The sequence below is a fragment of the Narcine bancroftii genome, chromosome 3, assembly GCF_036971445.1.
Source record: "Narcine bancroftii isolate sNarBan1 chromosome 3, sNarBan1.hap1, whole genome shotgun sequence".
Taxonomy (NCBI): domain Eukaryota; kingdom Metazoa; phylum Chordata; class Chondrichthyes; order Torpediniformes; family Narcinidae; genus Narcine; species Narcine bancroftii.
Window position 1 is genome coordinate 278,893,354 of NC_091471.1, and position 19,091 is coordinate 278,912,444.

General features: G+C 48.5%; 1 protein-coding gene across 3 annotated transcripts in view; it reads right to left on the bottom strand.

Annotated features, from left to right (window-relative positions):
* LOC138758832 (retinoic acid-induced protein 1) overlaps positions 1 to 19,091 on the bottom strand; it is a 71,053-nt gene that overhangs the window by 2,510 nt on the left and 49,452 nt on the right. For 2 of the 3 annotated variants that reach the window (XM_069928262.1, XM_069928263.1), the window contains exons 2-4: positions 12,258 to 17,251; positions 2,416 to 2,509; positions 1,236 to 1,285 (exon numbers count right to left, since the gene is read on the bottom strand). In XM_069928262.1, the coding sequence (XP_069784363.1) occupies positions 1,236 to 1,285; positions 2,416 to 2,509; positions 12,258 to 17,225 (5,112 nt within the window). In that variant the 5' untranslated portion in view covers positions 17,226 to 17,251. Of the gene's footprint in view, positions 1 to 1,235; positions 1,286 to 2,415; positions 2,510 to 10,163; positions 11,488 to 12,257; positions 17,252 to 19,091 lie in introns of those variants that run through there. The other variant, XM_069928264.1, reaches the window with a different exon arrangement.

The following is a 19,091-nucleotide window of genomic DNA, read 5'->3' on the forward strand; positions in this document are numbered from 1 at the left end:
ACTTTTGTTTGGGTTTATAGCTTATTTCATCATTTTCCTTCTCTTGCAGCTTGATGTACATGTTGGTTATAAATCTTTTTATTATCATTGTGTCTGTAATCACATATTCAAAGCTGCTTCCTTCTGGTAGTCGCAGTCTGTTTCCCAATTTGTCCTTTAAGTAGTTTTTCAGTTGGTGGTATGCAAACATTGGACCGTAAGTTATTCCATATTTGTACTTCATTTGTTCAAATGATAATAAATTATTTCCCAAAAAACAATTTTCTATTCTTTTAATCGGGATTAGTTGATTTTGCGTCAATAATAATTTTGTTAGTTGGTAATTTGTTTTTTTCCTTTCTCAGTGAATCTTCTTCCATATATTGAGTAAATGGTGCAGTACTGGTGAACTTCTATATTGCACCACTTTTTCATCCCACTTATAAAGTATATGTTCCGGTACCTTCTCCCCTATTTTATCTAGCTCTATCTTAGTCCAATCTGGTTTTTCCCTTGTCTGATAAAAATCTGATAAATACCTTAATTGTGCTGCTCTATAATAATTTTTAAAGTTTGGTAGCTGTAAGCCCCCTTGTTTGTACCACTCTATTAATTTATCTAGCGCTATCCTCAGTTTCCCCCCCCTTTCTATAAGAATTTCCTTATTATTATCTTTAGTTCATTGAAGAATTTCTCTGTTAAGGGAATTGGTAACGATTGAAATAGGTATTGTATCCTTGGGAAGACATTCATTTTAATGCAGTTTACCCTCCCTATCAACGTTAGTGGCAATTCTTTCCAATGTTCTAAGTCATCCTGTGATTTCTTCATTAACCGCTGATAATTTAATTTGTATAGATGGCCTAGATTATTATCTAGTTTAATACCTAGGTATCGGATTGCTTGTGTTTGCCATTTAAATGGTGATTTTTTTTAAAAACTCTGTATAATCCGCATTATTCATTGGCTTCGCTTCACTTTTATCTGCGTTGATCTTGTACCACGATATTTCAACATTTTTATATTTAAGAGGTCTCGGTGAAAAGAACCTCTGCTTGAAAGCTTTATTTAATAAATTAATTGGCAATATTGAAATATAGAAAGGTAATTTTGAAGTTGCAGCTGTTTCACTCCTGCAGCTTGGTACCACATCACCACTTTATGTTTATGTTTTAATCTTCACTTTGAAGGAAAGGCTGAAAGGAAATTATGCCGATTTCGAAGCAAGACGGTCCCCACACACGTTTCTTCCTTACCTTATGCTTCGAGCACTTCATTGAAAAATTTTCCTCGCTTAATTGGCATCCTGCAGGGAGGCGGGATGTGTGATAACACAGGAGAACAGTAATTAGCACAGGTCGATTAGTATTTATAAAGAGGCAACACAAGGAAGCATTTTTGGAATACAATGTAAACCCTGTCTTAGTTGGTATTAACTGTGTCACATTCAGGAGGTGTAGATTCAATCTGCCCTCAAGGGACTTGTGCAACACATCAGCCTAAACTCCAGTGAGGGTGCACCATCCTTCGATGAGATGTTTAAGCCCTCTAAAGTGAAATGGGGGGGGGGGGGGGGGAATCACATGATATTTCAAACAGCAGATCTCTAACTAATATTTACCCCCTCAGCTAATTTGACTAATGTGGTCATTACGACACTGCAGTTGGTGAATAATCAGTTCTTGTCATTGTTAAGTTACAAATGACTTCAAAAAGCATTTAACTTGTACAACAATTTGGTACATCCTCAGGTTGTGAATGTTGCAATATGTACAAGTTTGTTCTGTAATGCTCTCGCAATAACAGGCCTGCTAAACATTTATCTCTTTTGACTTTGTACATGAAGATACAGAAAAAAACATCAGCAAATGTCTGTGGTTAACAATACATGGAATGCATTACGTAGAGTTTAACTACTACAGATAACTTAATCTAAATCTATACCTGGACTCAAAACTAGGTAGGTCTGACCTCAGTACGGAGACAGTTATATGCAATGCATTTTAATCTTGGAAATAATTCCAAGTGGAACCAGATTCCAGATCAGATTTGCATATCAATAGATTCTTACCATTTCTCCATGATTTCAGGCTTTTCAGCCACCTTCTCTCTGCTGACACTTCCATCCTGTTCCCCATCAAGTAAACATTACCTTTTTCTCCTTTACTAGTACAGTTCATCAATTCTTTATTGAAAATGATTATTGAATCTATTTCTATTACCCTTTTACGGAGTGCATACTTGATCAATAATTCCCCACGCTACAAACCTCCTATACCTCCTCCCCGCCTCATTTTCCAGTTGTCTTTGGTTGCCAACTCTCCTGCCATTGAGACTATCTGCCCATCTATCAAAATTCCTTCATAATCTTACACATCTCCATTTTGATAGAAGACCATTCGACAGTTAGTTGCTGTGAAATGCTGGTTTCCTTACCTGATTCAATGGCACAGATATAATGGTATTTCTGATTGCACCCCTTGGTGTAGCAGCCAAGAGTGGCACCTGTCTGTTCACACATAGAACATCTCTATAGAAAAAGAAAAATCAAATAAATACTGACCCAAAACGTCAATTTCCAAGATTGTTTCCAATTAATCTTTGTATTGTGGGAATCGAACTCTCCAAAAAAAAAAGCCCAAACACCTTGTTCTTCAGCCTCTCCGAGAACAATGAGAAACTGTAGGATTTGAACCTGACCACATCTCTCCACAGATGCTGCCTGACCCACTGAGTCCTTCCACTTCAAATTGTTTGCTCTAGATTCCAGCACCTTGTCCTTGTGATTCTCTTGGGAGCTTGTTGTTCCTCCAACTTCATGCCCCTTGGTCCCACCACAGCAGATTCTAGATCCCTAGACCTTTTTTTGTTTGCTATTGCCTCCCCCCCCCCCCCCCACCCCGTCGCTTCATCTTGGTGTCTGCGATAATAAACAAACTTGTTCTACGAAAGTGAGTTTGAAGTTAGTTTTTAATCCTGATATGAATTCCATATGTTAAATTTGCTCTTGTGAAGTATTTCAGGGCATACTTATTTTTAAAAAAAATGTAATTTAGGGCCTACGAGCCTGTGCCACCCAATTAACCTACAGCCCCCAGTATCTTTCAAACAGTGGGAGGAAACCGCAGCTGCCAGGGGAAAACTCACGCACACAAGGAGAACATACAAACTCCTTACAGACAGCATGGGATTCGAACCCCGGTTCCGATTGCTGGCGCAGTAACTGTGTGGCACCAACCATGCTACCCCATTCTGAAATTTATTTCTTCTTTCTTTCTTATTCTTACTACACCTCGGCTCAGCTGCATTTCTAACATTCCTTTGGCCATTTTCTCAGATATGCCTGTGAAGAACCTGGGAAACTTCCTTGAATGAAATTTTAGGATGCAAGTTGCAGGTTCCCTACTGCCAATATTTTCCAGGCATGCTCACGGCTGTCTGGCTGATGCAACTCTCAATGAGACTGCAGAGTTAAGTGAGCAAAGACACGATGTAGAAAAGCAGTCAAAAGGATGAAGAAACTCACAATCACCTAAAGCTTCAAGACAGAGGTAAGAACCAATATTTACAAAAATTATTTCATTAGCCTTTTGACACTTGTTGCCATTATTCATATAACAATTACCGGACGGAAACAGGCCATCTCGGCCCCTCTAGTCCGCATCGATTTAAGTGACCTCCTCTAATCCCACCTACCTGCTCCCTGTCCAAAACCCTTCATTTCTATATACTCATCCAACCTTTGCTTAAATGACAAAATTGATCCTGGTGCAACCACCTCTTCCAGAAGGTCATTCCACTCAGCCACTATTTTCTTGAGTGAAGAAGCTCCCTTTCATGTTACTTCTAAACATTTGTCCCCTAACCCATAACTTATGATTCCCCGTTCCAATCTCACCTACCCTCAAGGGGAAGAGCCAATTCACATCTATTCTGTCTATCCCCCTCATAATGTTAAATACCTCTATCAATCCCCTCATCCTTCTACGCTCCATTGAATAAAGACCCAGTGAACTCAATCTTTCTTTGTATTCTAGATACTGCAATCCAGGCAACATTTTAGTATATCTCTTTTAATCACAAGGTTTATCCCACTCTTTTCTTTACCAGATTCTAAGCCAATATCAAGGATCCATTGAATCAATTGCTCCCGGTGTGTAGGTGAGTGGTAGATTTTAGTGGAGACCGTGGAGAGAATGAAATGGGAGCAATGTAGGTTTAGTGTGAATGTGTTGCACAGGCCTGGTGAACCCACAGGCCTGTCTCAGTTTCTTTCTCTTCTACCCTTTCATCTGTATCCACTTGTGCTCCTTCCATACCCCTCTCCCCACCTTTTTTTTAAATCAGGAATCTGCTTGATTTTCAACTCTCCTGACGGCCTTTTTACTTCCTAAGGAGGCTGCATGACGTGTTGAGTTTCTCCAGTACTTTATTTCGTATCCTGCACTGGATCTGTTTCTGTGACTTGGAGAAGCCACCAAGTAGTTACTACATTGGATGTCTGGACCCTTTGATACATAGGAAGCTGAGCACAGTAATCCGAAAGGAAATCTGCCACCTTTACCCAGCCTGGCCGGTATGTGACATAGACCTGCCAACGTGGTTAATACTTAACTGCTTCCGCAGTTCAGGGGCAATGAGGGAAGGGAAATAAATACTGCATTTCCAGCAACATTCACAACCTAGAAACAGACAAGCAAAAAGAAAAATCACCCCATTCCCACTTCCCCTTCACTGTTTGATGGCTGACGGTTGGATCCGAAAGAGCTATTCTTCAGTATACATCTAATTCCTTGTTTTATTTCTCCCTCACTCTGCCACCTCCTCCAGCCACATCACTCATTGCGATTTTACACTCTTCTAACTTCATGCTTTCAATTGGCAAGATCCTTGATAAACTTCTCTCTCTCTCTTTAAAATCTCTACCCAAACCTTCTGCATTAATAACTCGTTATTTGGCTGTCTGTCATTTCCTTCATTAATCTCTCTCAATTTTTAAAATAAAGGTGGGAGCTGTTGCGGGTGGATAATCTACAGTAACATATTTAAAGGTTTGTAGAAATTATTGCATTTGTTAAAATTGTTGAAATAACTCCAAGCCATCTTGTCCTTGAGAATTTGCAACAATTTTGACAGAGAAGATACTTCTATTTTGAATTCAATAGCAAGGTTCAAAGAGGAATTGGATAAATCACTAAATGGGGAAAAATTTCAGTGTGGGGAAAACCAAAGGGAAAAAGCAAATAAAGATGAGAAAAGAGGCAGAGCATGAAATTATCAGTGACTAATGGGATTTAACTATATGCAACCTGTTTGGTGAATAAGGCCAATGGATTGGTGGTCACGTGTGTGACATCTTAATGATTACGGAAATGTGGCAGAGGGAGGCAGGGAACAAAATGCAAAAAAAAAACTGTATTTGCTGCAAATTTGAAATCAATTCTTTCCAGCTCATTCTGTTTTTATATAAGTGTCAATGTTCATGGTTTTGGGTTCCCAAATGAGCAGAGAGATAAGCAAAGAAATATTAATTAAAGGGACACACGCAACTTAAACTTAGACGGGGACACTGATGTAAGAAAAATCAAAGTTTATGAGGGTGAGGCCGGGAGAAATTACCGATGGTTGTGGAGGAGGTTTAATAGGTCAGCACAACACTGTGGGCTGAAGGGCCTACACTGTACTCAATGATCATCAAATTATGTTTTATGAATAATCTAAAGGCTGTAATATTGTGAGTGTCCAAGGGGGACAGGAGAGCAAACAGGTAGGCAAATTTCTGGCAAAAACAGGACAGCCAGAATGAGGAAGAAATTATTCCAACATTAACTGGGATACAGCTGGAGTAACCAGAGGGGAGAGCGGGAACTTGCAAACAACACTTCGGAGAGCTTTCTTATCCAGTCTTTAGCAGGTTCAACAACAGGAGTGGAATTATAGTTTACTTTTAGGCAACGTGGCTGGATTGGGAAAGCATTTTCGAGGCAAGAATCAAAGTTTACTTGGATGAAAAGGACAAAGAGTAAAGATTATACCTAGGGACGACTGATTTTAGTAGAATGCAGTGATGTCATTAAACTGGAAACAGCTACTGTAAAAAGAAAATGCGATGGTGGATTGGATGAGCGCAGTCCTCCTGGAAGCCAGAACAGGTGGGGAAAAGAGGGAAGCTTTTGCCAGACACAGAGTTCGAGGCTGTAGTCGGCGAGGGGAGTATGGAAAATGTAAGAAATCAAAAGAGACATCAGGAAAATAAAGAGGCATTAATCCAAATGTATTTTATAATTACAAAGAGACCAAGTAAACATCTAAAGACACAGGCTTGTGTAGAAGATGCAGAAGCAATTTGTGAGGATGATGGATAGGCTGGTTTTGCTTTCTTTGGAAGGAGGTGAAGGGAGATTTAATTGAGGTCCATTAAATAATGAGTGTCCGACATGGAGTAAATAGAAATGATCTATTTTCTTGGCAAGTGCAGAGGTTTAAAGCAGAAAATGTTGGAAACACTGTCCAGGTCACAAATACTGCCTGGGCTCTAGCATCCACATCTTTAAAAAAAAATCACATTTAGAGTCTTAAAAGAGATTAGAAAGAAGTTGATGAATATATTTTTCACCCAGAGGTGATAGGGGTCTGGTCGCCTGGAGCTGCCTGGACGAGATGAGCTGCCTGCCTGGATTTAAAAATTTGACGAGCCATAACCAACAGGGTCTCACAGCGAGTGCTGGAGGATGGCATTAGGCTGTTCAGCTCTTTCTTCGATGGCACAGACAAGATGGACCAAATGGCTGTCTTTGATGAATTATTTTGCGATTCTGTGAAGTGGAACAAAACCACGTGTTTTCAAGGCAAGGTACAGGAATATATCATTCTGTTAGGACTTGAACTGGCAAAACGAGGAATATCGTTGCACACACTGTTGGTTTGAAGATTTAACGTTGGCGTTTAAGACATGGAGGAGAGATTGAAAAGTTATTACCCCACAAGTAAAAGCAACATTGTGAACCTAAAGGAGAGAAAGTATATACAGTACTTGAATCCAAATCTTTAACTTTATTTTAACTCTATTTCAAAATCTTGCAGCACTGACGCAGGCCTCAAGTCTTCCATCTACTGTCAGAGGATGTGGGTGAGACTGAAAATCTCAACTCACTTCGTTCTTTGGGGCACTCTGTCATGCAACATGGGAGCAGACCCTTCACCCCATAAGACAGACAAACATTCCCCTTAGCATTAGCATTGCCCAGCACCCCTTACAGTCAGAGAAAGAAGCAAAAGACAGGCCCCTCCAGAGTCACATGGATTCATCTCCAGTGCTCCTGGAACCTCTGCAGTCACACAAGACTCCAGTTCAATTCAGACCATGGCAATCCAATCCTAAATCCAAACCTCCAACTCGATGAGGAATCTTTCAGAGCCCAGGGCCTTTTGGGAGCCCTTCTTCCCCTCTTGAATCCTGATTTCAATTATCTGGTTCCCATGAACCAGACTCCAGCAGCTCAAAGCCTGCTTTGAGTTCTTTCACATCTCGCTGCCAGTGTGTGTCCTCCATCCACAGAGTACCTCGCTGGTCTGCCACTGGTCACCATCCTTGGGGGGGGGGGTCATTTCCTCTGTTTCTCCTCAAACTCGGGGGGGGGGTGTGTTCTCCCCATTACTGGTGCCCTGTTCCTTCCTACCCACCCCCCACCTGGAGTGTGCAACCCCTCAAGATCGCTGCTGTTCACAGGCGCTGCCATCTTGGGCCCAGACCCCACTCAGCAACTTTAACAGGCCGCTTGAAGCCTGTACGGAGCCATCAACAGTAGAACTGGGCAGTAGGACCCCATGGGGGAGCGCTATGTCTCCACTCCCTGCTCTCTGTGGGTCCACACCAGCGGCAGCACCGCTGTGACAGCAGCTCCGCCATCTCTCCCCTTTCACCTTAAACCTGTCCTCTGGATACCCATTCCCCTCCTCTGAGCAAAAGACTGTGCTCACCTGATCTATTCCTCTCATGATCTTACACACCTTTATGAGATCCCCCCCTCATCCTCCTGCACTCCAAGGTACAAACCCCTCGTCTGCTCGACAACTCCCTACAGTTCAGGTCCCCGTCCTGGCATCACCCTCATAAATCTTATCCACATCCCCTCTAGCTCGACATCTTTCCAGTGACCAAAACTGAACACAATATTCCAAATGGGACCTCACCAATGTCGTATACAACTGCGACATGACCTGATAACGTCTGTACTTAATACTCTGACTGATGAAGGCCTATGTGACGATAGGTTTATTGACCACTCTATCGACATGTAATACAATGTATTATGTACCTGTACTCCTGGATCCCTCTATTCTACAACACTCCCCAGATCCCGACCATTCATAGATCCTACCCACGTTAGACCTCCTAAAATGTTACACCTCACATTTCTCTGTATTAAATTACATCAATCAAATTCTATCTGCCCAACCAATCAAGGTCCTGCTGCAAACTTTGGCAATGTTTTTTCATTCTCTACTAATCCAGACACAAAACTTGCTAAGAACGCCATGCACGCTTTTATCTAAATCAATAGGTCACAGGTCTCTCGTGTGGATAGGTCAATGACTACTGTCTGCAGAAGACTTCTTGAACAGAAATACAGAGGCTACACTGCAAGATGCAAACCACTAGTTGGCCACAGAAACAGGATGGCTAGATTACAGTTTGCCAAGAAGTATTTAAAAGAGCCTGCAGAATTCTGGAAAAGTCTCTTGTGGACAGATGAGACCAAGATTAACCTGTATCAGAGTGACGGCAATTGTGGAGGTGTAAAGAAACTGTCCAAGATCCAAAGCATGGCACCTTTGCATGGTTTACATCTTGCAGTGTACCCTCTGTATTTCTGTTCATGAAGTCTCTGTGGAGAGTCGCCATTGGCATATCCACACCTGCCCCTTGAAGAGTGTTTCTGATCTGTCAGATATACGTTAGGGGATTTTCCTACATTATGATGAGAATTCTCTGTCATGAGCAGTGCAGGTCTTCCTTGGAACACCAGTCCCTTTGTGATTACTGAGCTCTCCAGTGCTATTTTTCTTCTGAATGATGATCTAAACAGTTGATTTCGGTCATCCTGAGGTTCTTCCTGTAATAAATTCTTGTTTTTCAGCCTCATAGTGGTTTCTTTGACTTTCATTGGTACAACGTGGTCCTCATGTTGAAAAATGGCAACTACAGACTCCAAAGCTTCCTACATCAATTATATCTTACCACACAGAAATTAAGTAGCTGAAATCAAATTGATCACATAAATGTTTTATGTGTAATCAAGAGATGGGTACTTTTTTAACACTCCACTTGGTCATGTTTAAAATTGAGACCTTTTTGTACAGAATTAGGAACATATTTAGAACAGGTTACCAAGGTTAAATTTCCTCAATATCCATCCTTTCCTGATGAGGTAATATATCTGGGACGAGGCCAAAACTGAAACTTAAAATGTTTCAAAAGGAATTTGTGAAAATCGCAAGAAAATATATAGCAGTGACATGGAAATTAGATTCGTATTTGGGAATAGAGAGATGGCATAGTTGAAAACCTCGTGTGAAAATTACATATAATTTAATAAATATGATATTTTCTTAAAAATTTGGTGCCTATATTTACATATTGTAGATATTACATTATGAAAATTAACCCCTAAACCTCAACTCCTTGGAATTAATATATGTTTAATATTGTAAAGACAACAATTCATTAAATGTATTGAAACTTTAGTAACCAGATGTGTTTCTTTTTTTTCTTGCATCTTTGTCTTTTTTTATTATTTTATTTTTTTTAATATAAAATTTTGGGGGCAACTATTATTTGGGGAGGAAGGGGTGGGAGGGGCTGGGGGATATATACTGGGTATTATTGATTTGAAATCTGATTTAAGATCTATGAGGGATATTTTCTGTATCTGGATATTAATGCACGTATGAAAATTTAAATAAAATATTCAAAAAAAAACTAGACTCCAAAGGTGATCAAAAGCTTCGAAGCCCAGCTCTCTTATATCTGCACCAAATGAAGCAATTAAACATACCTGAGTACTCACAAACACCTGTGAAGCCAAATGCCCCAAACATTATGGCTAAAATGAGGGGACTCTATATGATAAAAGCTGTAATTTCTAGATGGTCAAACCAAATTGTATAAAAATAACCTTGAATAAAATCATGAATGTGCACTTTAATTACATGCGAATTGTTTGATTACAAATTTAAAACTGTGAAACACAGGGGCAAATAAATGAAAAAAGTGTCGCAAACACTATGGAGGGCACTGTACTTATGTCTACAACTCTACCCTCATTAACCATAGAACATTACAGTTCAGAAAACATTCTGCCTCATTCTGTACTGTAATTGTTATATGATCCCAAGGTCCTGCACCCAGTCCATTACCCTCCATACCTCTCCCATCCATGTACCTATCCAAATTTTTCTTAAATGTGAAAACTGAGCCCTCATTCACCACTTCATCTGGCAGCTCCTTCTACACTCTTTGTGAAGTTCCCCCTCAACTTTTAACCCATGTCCTCTGGTTTGTATCTCACCTATCCTCAGTGGAAAAAGCCTACTTTCATTTACTCTATCTATACCCTTCATAATTCTGTACACCTCTATCAAATCTCCCCTCATTCTTCTATGTTACAGGGAATAAAGTCCCTGTAACTCAGTTCCTGCAGTCCTGGCAACATCCTAGAAAAGCTTCTCTGCACTCTTTCAATCTTGTTGATCTCTTTCCTGTAGTTAGGTGAACAAAATTGCACATAATACTCCAAATATGGCCTTGTACAATTTTGCCATTACATCCAAACTCCTATACTCAGTACTTTGATTTATGAAGGCCAAGATGCCAAAACCTTATTGGCCACATCTTCAAAGACTCAATCAGATTTTTGAGTCATGACCTCCCAGTTATAAAACTGTGCTGACAATCCCTAACCAGCCCTTGTCCATCCAAGTGCATGTATGTCTTTTCCCTCAGTTTACTTTCTGTAACTTCAGTAACAGATGTGAGGTTCACTGGCCTGTTGTTCCCAGCTTCTCCCTACACCTTTTCTTGAATCGAGGCACAATATCTGCCACTCTTGTCTTCTGCCATCTCATTTGCACTTCATAATGGCTCATAAATCTCACCCAGGGCACCAGCCAGTTCCTCTCCAGCTTCCCAGAGTGCCCTTCCTCCTTTGTCCCATTTCCTGGCACACTTTCCTTTCAGGCATGTTCATGCGGTTCTCTCACTCTGGTATTCACTTCCATTTTGTTCTGTAGTCTCCATAGTGTGAGAGAGATTCTGGTGCCGAGGAACGTCACCTTTTTCTCAGGCCTCTCTTCTACCTTGTAAGACCAAGCAACCTTGTTGTCTCTCTTGGTTGACATTATGATTTTAAAAAACCACTTTCTCTTTCAGATGGTGAACTGTTGGGGTCTGGAAGGCACTGGCAGAGGCATTGGATTGTAGTGTTCAAAGGAAGGTTGTACCGGTTGCTAATCAGAAGGAATTAAGAACAAAGAATGAGAGGTTAAGAGGGGGATCTGTGGAGTTTTGTTTTCACCCAAAGTGGAACAAACTGCCTGAGTAGGTGGTGGAGGAAGGGACACTTCATAGTCTAGATGAACACTTCAATGCAGAGGAGGCTATGGAAGCAGTGCAGGTAAAGGGGATTAGGCACTTTGGTGGTCAGTATGGATATGGTGGGCTGAAGGACCATTATGATTCTTTTCATGGCTCAGAGGACAAGAGTAATGGAGCAGGACCCACTGGATTGCTCTTGCACAGGCCTGGAGCCCTCAGGAGCTCTCGCCAGGTGTTGAGTCGGGAAAAGGCGGAGTCTGGGGGTCAGACCCTCTGAAGACCACTGATGCACATTTTGACCCATCATTCCAAATCGGTTGTCAAGAGATTAAGGAGGCCAATTTCCCTCAGAAAAGAGTTTGTGAATGAATTATGTCTGGGAAACGAGTAATTGCAAATTTTGACAGGGCTGAGTTGAAGGCTGGAGAAACTCAGCAGGTCAAGCAAGAGCAAAGGCGAAGGGACATGACGGACGTTTCAGGCTCGACCCCTTGTTGAAGCCCGGAACGTGGGTTATGCACCTTCGCTGCAGAAAAAGGAGCCCGTTGGAGCTTCTTCAGCGTTTCGGCCACGGGGCCCGCAGACTCAGCGGAGAAGCGCTGCCTCCTCGCCACGTCCCCGTCCCCGCGGCTCCAGCACTGCCGGCGACGCCCCACCCCCCGCCCCCCGCCAACTCCCTCACCATCTCGCTGGCCATCTCCACCGCCTCCTGCAGGCCGTATAGTTTCCCGGCGGCCAGGTACACGCCGCTGGTCCACACCGCACACGCCCCGTGCAGCCAGCGCTCCCGCGGGTCCAGAGGCAGCTCGGGGGCCTGCGCTTCCTCCTCGGCGCCCACTCTCCTCCTCGCCCTCTTCGCCTCCGTGTCCCCGGCCGCCTTCTCGCAACAGTAGCAGCTGAGCTTTTTGCACTTCTCCCTCGAGCTGGTCCGCAGCGGGCTCTGGTCCTCGGGGTCGGCGGGCGGCGGCGGCGGCGCCGCCGCTCCCCCTCCTCCTCCCCCCCCTTCGCCCCCCGACTCGGCGGCTCTGGCTTCAGCGGGGAGCCGAGTCGGCGCCTCCTTGGTGGCGTCGGGCTTCCCGCGGACGTGCGGGCTCTTGGTGGCCGGCGGGACGTAGTCCTCGGGATAGTAGGGCCCGAACAGGTCTCCGAGCTCCTTGTGGTTCTTGGCTCGGCCGCACAAGCAGCAGAGCAGGTAGCCCTGCCGGGCCGCGTCCAGCACCACCGGGCCCGGTAGCATGGCCGAAGAGGTGGGCAGCGCCTTGCTCAGCGACAGCGGCGCCCACCTCCTCTTGGCCTTCTGCACCCTGGACTGTTCCTCTTCCAACGTGTTGATGATGGTGCAAACGGAATAGACCGCGTTACTCTTCTCCACGCGGACGTAAGGCGAGAAGGTGGCGGCTTTGCTGCCGGCCCGGGGCACTTTGTACGAGACGTACTTGAGGCGGATGACCGGCTCCTTGCTGTCCACCGGCGGCGGGTTGCCCCTCTTCAGCGGCTTCTTCCGCCGGTGCCCACTTTTGGCCGCCTTGCCCCCCTTCAGGTGCTTCCTCCTCCTCCGGCCGCCGGCCCGCTTGCTCCGGCAGCCGCCCTTGGCCTTGCTGGCGGCCGGGTGGCCGCGCCTCTTGGCAGGCAGCAGGGCGCCCTTGGTCTTCGGCTCCTGGCGGCCCTCGGGCTCCACCGGCTCGGGGGGAACGAGCGGCGGGGAGGCGTCGGGAGCGGCGAGCGGCTTCGCCTCGGCCGCGGGCGGATCCGCCGCCTCGGTCCCCCGCGGCTGCCTGGCCTCGGCCCTGGCGTGCGAAGCGGGGGCGCCCTTCTCCCGCCCCCTCCACTCGCTCTCCTCGGCGAGCCTGCGGGATGCGACCAGGCCCTTCGGCCCCAGCTCGGCGCCTGGCTCCCGCTCGGCCGAGGCCGGCGGCGGAGGATCGGTCTCGCCCAGCCTCTCCTCCCTCAGCGACAGGATGTCGTCTAGGGTGAGGCAGCTCAGGGTCTGGCCGTCCGAGTAGTTGCTGCAGGCGAACGACTTGGAGTTCGGGGAGGTGATCTTCTGCACGATGGCCTCCAGCTTCAGGCCCCGGCCTTTCCGGGGAGGGAGGATTTTGGTCTTCGGCAGGCTCCTGAGGGAAACGCCGGGCTGGCCAGCCACGTCGGCCTGCGCCTGGCAGCTCTCCGTCCCGCCGGCCGGCCCGGCTGCGCCCTGGCAGCTGGGAGCCGGCGCATCTTCCTGGCCGCTGCTCGGGGCCGCTGCTGGCTTCGCATCTGGTGCGTGGGCGGCCAGTGGTTTGGGCCTCTCCGCCCTGCTCTCGCACGCCTTGAGCATCTGGTGGGGCCTCTTGGCCGGGATCAACGGGAACGAGCAGTAGCCCTTCCTCTTCAGCGGGTGCGACAGGGGAAACGCCTCCAGCCTCGACGCCGAGTTCCGCGTCTTCAGCCTGTCGGCCGCCTCGATGTAGTCCAGCACCTCTTGCCTGGAGCTCAGCTGCTTTGGGGTCCTCGAGTTGTTTCGGGCCGTGAAACAGCGAGCGGGGGCAAGGTCGCAGTTCTTCCGCGGCTTCGCCTCCCTCTGCAAGGTCACGGCCTGCGCCCTGGTCCTGGCCCGGAGCACCAGCGGCCGGCAGGAGCCAGGCTCCGGGGGCGAGCTGCCGGCGGGGCCCCCTTGTCTGGGCCCCGGGCACTTGTCCGCCTCCGACCGCTGCCTGGAGCAACCGCCGGCTTCCCTCGGGCCGTCCTCTCGCTGCGAGCCCCCCCTCCTCCTCAGGAGAGCCCGCGACTGGAGGCTCAGCTCGGGGTCGAGCAGGGCGGCGGAGGAACGCGTGCACATGCGGCTGGGCGCCTCGGCGCTCGCCGGGCCCTCCCTCTTGCCTCGGTCCCTCGGGCCGCCCAGGCACCTCGGTTTGGCCGGCATCATCTTGAGATGCTGCGTGGCATCGGGCGCCCAGTGGTCCTTGCCCCGGAGGCCGGCTCCGTGCGCCGCTCGGCCGGACAACCTGCGGACCCGGGGTCCTCTGCTCGCCAGCGACTTGCCGGCGCCGTTTTCTATCTCGGTCAGCGCCGAGCTGATGAGGTCGGAGGAGAGTGCGGGCAGGTCGGGTGTCCCCGCCGCCGCGGGTTCCGGCACCTCGTCCGTCGGGGGGTTGCGCTCGGCTCTCGGGGGCTCCGACTCCTCGCCTTTGGCCTCTGCCACGATGGCTGGCCCCACATGGATAACGGAATGTCCCAGCAAGCGGGGGCCAGCCGCCCTCTCCTCGGCCGTCTGGCCCCCGCTCGGCTTCCCCTCCCCTCCGGCGCAGCTCCCTCGAGCGAGGGGAGGGACGAGCTCTTTGGCGGCGGGCCGAGTTGGGGAGACGTCGCAGATCACGGATTTTCTCTCGGCCAGAGCTGCGGCGTGATCTCCCGGGGCCGAGGAATCGCCCGGTTCCGTGGGCTCGCCGTCTTCGGCCCGGCCGGCCTCTTGCTCCGCGGCGAGAAGCCGCGGTTGGGACGTGGTGTCGCCGCCATCCTCGGGACCCCTCTCGTCGGCCGCTGGCGGGGCGAACTGAGCCGGGGCCATGTGCGTCTCCAACAGACCCTGCTCCTTGGAGTTGCCGCCGACCTTGTGGAGGTACGGCTTCGGCAGGTCGCCGTCAGATGTGTCGGCCTCCAGCCCGTCCCACCCCCTCGACTCCTCCGTCCCTCTCTTGTCGGACAAATCGAACAGGTTGAGCTTTTCCAGATCCTGCGACGGACTTGAAACCAGCGAGGAACAGGACGGGGACACCAAGTTAACTTTGTGATCTCCCGTCAAAGTCTGCAACAGGCTCGTGGAGTCCGTCCTGCCGGGGAAGAGTTGAGGCTGGTTGCAACCATCGTCGCCGAACCCCATCGGGTAGTCGCTCTTAACTCTCCCCTCGTTACAGTCGGAGCCGAGGGGTTGGCTCGAACGCTTCGGGCGGATGAGATGGCTGAAAAAGTTCTCGGCGCTCTCCAGGTTCAACGGAGACCCCTTGCTTTCCTTGTCCCCCTCGGGATGATTCAACTTCAGCTCTGTTTCCAGCCTTTCCTTGAAGGAGTCCTTGAGGATAATGACACTGGAGCCCTTCGCGTCCTCTTTCCCAAACAGGGACAGCTGGCCATCCGCCGGCAGTTTGGACAAGCCCGTAGGGGTCGAGCAGCCTCCCCCGCTCAGCGCTTTGGGTTCGGCCACCACCTCGTTCGGCGAGGTCAAGGAGCAAGCCAGGATGGTGTCCAGGTTCTTCCTCAGGGCGTCCAGATTGCCGGAGTGGTTCTGAAAGAAATGCATCTGATCCTCCGAGCTGCTCGAATGGTCTCCCTCCTGCAGCTCCGTCGGCAGAGACTGAGGCGCGCCCAGGGCTTCTTCCGAGTACATGCTTTCCTTGGGGCTCTTCAGTTCCTTCAACAGCTCCGGTTTCTTGGGCAGGCGTTTGGCGACCTTCCTGTGAGGGGCCAGCGTGTTGGAAAGCAATAGCTGCTGGACGGTCCTCGGGATGTTCTCGACCTGAGAGCTCAGGGCCACCAGGCTGCTGAATGCTCCGTCTGACAACAGCTTCTCAGGGACGCTGTCCTTGAGGAAGACCTTGCAGGCGTCCGCCTGGACCTTGCCGGTCGAAGTGGCCGCCGTGGGCATCAGGTGAGCGACGTTGCCCTTGAGGTCGGGCGCCATGGAGCCCGCTTCGGAGGGCGGCGCGAACTGCAGAGCCTCGGGGTTGCCCATCAGGGGAGACGGGCTCGAACTGTAGGACGGGGACCTGACCACCGTGGAGACGGGAGAGTGGGTGGACGTCGGGCTGAAGGTCTGATAGAACTGCTCGGGAGATTTCACGGGGGCATCGGGCTGATAGTACATCTGCGGGGACTGGTTGAGGAGGTGCAGCTTCGCCTGGTTGTGATACTGGAGGTTTTGTTGCTTGACGTGCGCCACCTTATTCTGTTCGTAACCCCCGGACTTGGCGACGGCTTTGTAGCCGTAGCTTGCTTGGGCCGAATAGTCCGGAGTGGCCGGGCTTTGCGGGTCGTAGCGGGAGTTTGCGGCCACTTGCGCGAAGCCTTCGTACGAACGGGAGGAGTGGCTGTAATCCTGGACGGCGGGGTAGGCGCTGGGGGACGACTGAAAGGCCTGGTTGAAGTGGGCTGGCCTGGGGACGTAGGGGGAGGCTTGTTGCATCAAAGGCTTGTGGTGAGGTTGGTGCAGGAAATGAGCGTGCGGGGCCGGCGGGTTCTGGGCGCCGCCGGGTGTCAGGTGCTGCTGTTGGTAGGCGGCTACGCTGGTGGGGGACGGGGCTGAGCCTTTGAAAGAGTCTTGCACGTACTGGGACAGTCCTCCCACCGAGGAGGCCGGCGAGCCCCATTTCGAGGGCTGCCCCTCGCTCTGAAATTGTCTGGTGTAGCCGGCGCTCTGATAATTGGAAGATCTACCCTGCGGGTGTTGGGCAGAAACTTGTTTGGTGCCACTGAAGTAACTGCCGGCGGCGCTGCTCCCGTAGCCCTGGTAGGTCTGCTGGTTGTAATACTCCTTTGAGCTGATCCCATGAGACTCGTAGGTTTGGGCGACCGAGTTCTGCTGCCTGTAAGTCTCCAGGCGGGCGGAGTCGGTCCGCACCTGCGGGAAGTTTTGCTGAGTCCCTTGGAAACCGCCGGGGTCTCGGAAGGACTGCATGGCTCCTTACGTCGTCCTACTGAGCCCTGCGAACAGACAAGAGCAGAATCAGACAAGAAAGCTTCAGCAACCATGAATTTCAGTCCATAAAACAACAGGCAAAATCTGCCTCTCACACCATTGGCCCATCACTCCCAGATCGGTGCTGGGCTTATAATTTTATAGTTTGGTGTTTGCTCTAAAGCACCACTGGCTGGAAAATTCTGCCGTTCAACAGCAGACAGTCCGCAACCTGCAGTCACTACTATTTCGTGTGGTTGACTCTCCGAAATAGAAAGGGTTCTGTGCTCACCGTTCTCTGCTAAAACGATACATAGACCCTGATTCTCTGCAATAAAAGCCGGAATCTGCAATCGTGTAATGTTCACAAGCATTTACTGCGTTTGCAATTCTGTGTAAAATGTACAAACATTGACCGTCTGAATAATACACAGTAAAACACAGAAATACTGGAGGAACTGAGCCGGTCTCGCAGCGTCCATGAGAGGTAAAGATATATTCTTCATACTTCAGGGGATGAAGGGCTCAGGCCCGAAACCTCAGTTATCTATCTAACTCCCTTGGACGCTGCGAGACTGGCTCAGTTCCTCCAGTTTTTCTGTGTTTTTATTACAATCGCGGGGTCTGTTGATGTCCGTGTTTCACTGTGTAATACACAGGTGTGTATAGTGTCTCTATACAGTACAATGTAGACAGACACCTCTGCAATACTACATAATATAGGTGCTACAGCCTCTAACATGCGATGCGGATATGCACAAGAACTGCTAACAGTATATACACAGGCTCAACCCATCTTCAATGCACTGAATAACAGTCAGGATGTGCTATTCTGTAGAAACGCAGGCCACCGGCAGTCTCTGTCTTTCTACTGAATATACAGAATCGACTACAGACAAACAGCTGCAGTGTCTGAAATGTTGTACAGTAACCGAGAGTATGGACTATCTGTGCAGTATAGGCACCGAGAGTCTACTATTCAGCGTAAAACAGAACCACCTTGAGGCTCTGCTTTACCCTGTTAATATACGCACGGGACTGCATTCTCTTCTTTTCAGTACAGTATTCAGTTATCTTTAGGCTCTGCCTTTCGATGGAGTGCACGTTGAGAGATCTGTGATCCCTGCGTTGTGTCATATACTCTGTTATTCTCTACTGCACCTACAGTCTTTGTTATTCTCTACAATTTGCACACAGGTCTGGCAAACTACTACTATCTATTAATGAGCAGAATTCCCCTTTCAATACAAAGAATACCTGTATCTGCTCCTGAAGGATCACATGTCCCCTGCACCTCTTTGGAGCCAGCAGGCACGATTTCTGCTACAATAGGATTGCTGATCCCAGATGTTGCAATATCACAATTTGGCTGTGCCCAAATTTGTCAGATTCCTCTCTTTTCCTTGAAACCTGATATCAGGGACACATCGCTGCATTCGCTGCCATGTCACTGTGCAGCTGCCTGCCTGCATCCATTAGCATTTTAATCTTTCCAATGTCTATTAGTATGTGCGCTCAGAGAGAAGGAATCGTGCTGACAGAGAAAACCAACCACAGGCGCTGAAGCAGGCAGCAAGGAATAAAGCTTCCCCTCAGTCACATTTCTACCTCACAGAACAGATTTACAGCAGGGTTGAAGGGCAATTTGTTTTTATTGTTTTACATCATCTTGCACTTTCTCATGGAATGTTACATGTTGATCGGGGTTAATGGAGTGGAAAAGTGGGAGGTGCTGCAAACCTTCTATAGCTAGGGGTGGGGGGGGGGGTCAGCAGGTAAGTCGTGCAGCAAAGTTTCCACTCAGGTGGGTATCTTCCACTGCAGGGGTGGGAAATTCTTGGCCTCTGCAGGAGACACCCTTAAGCT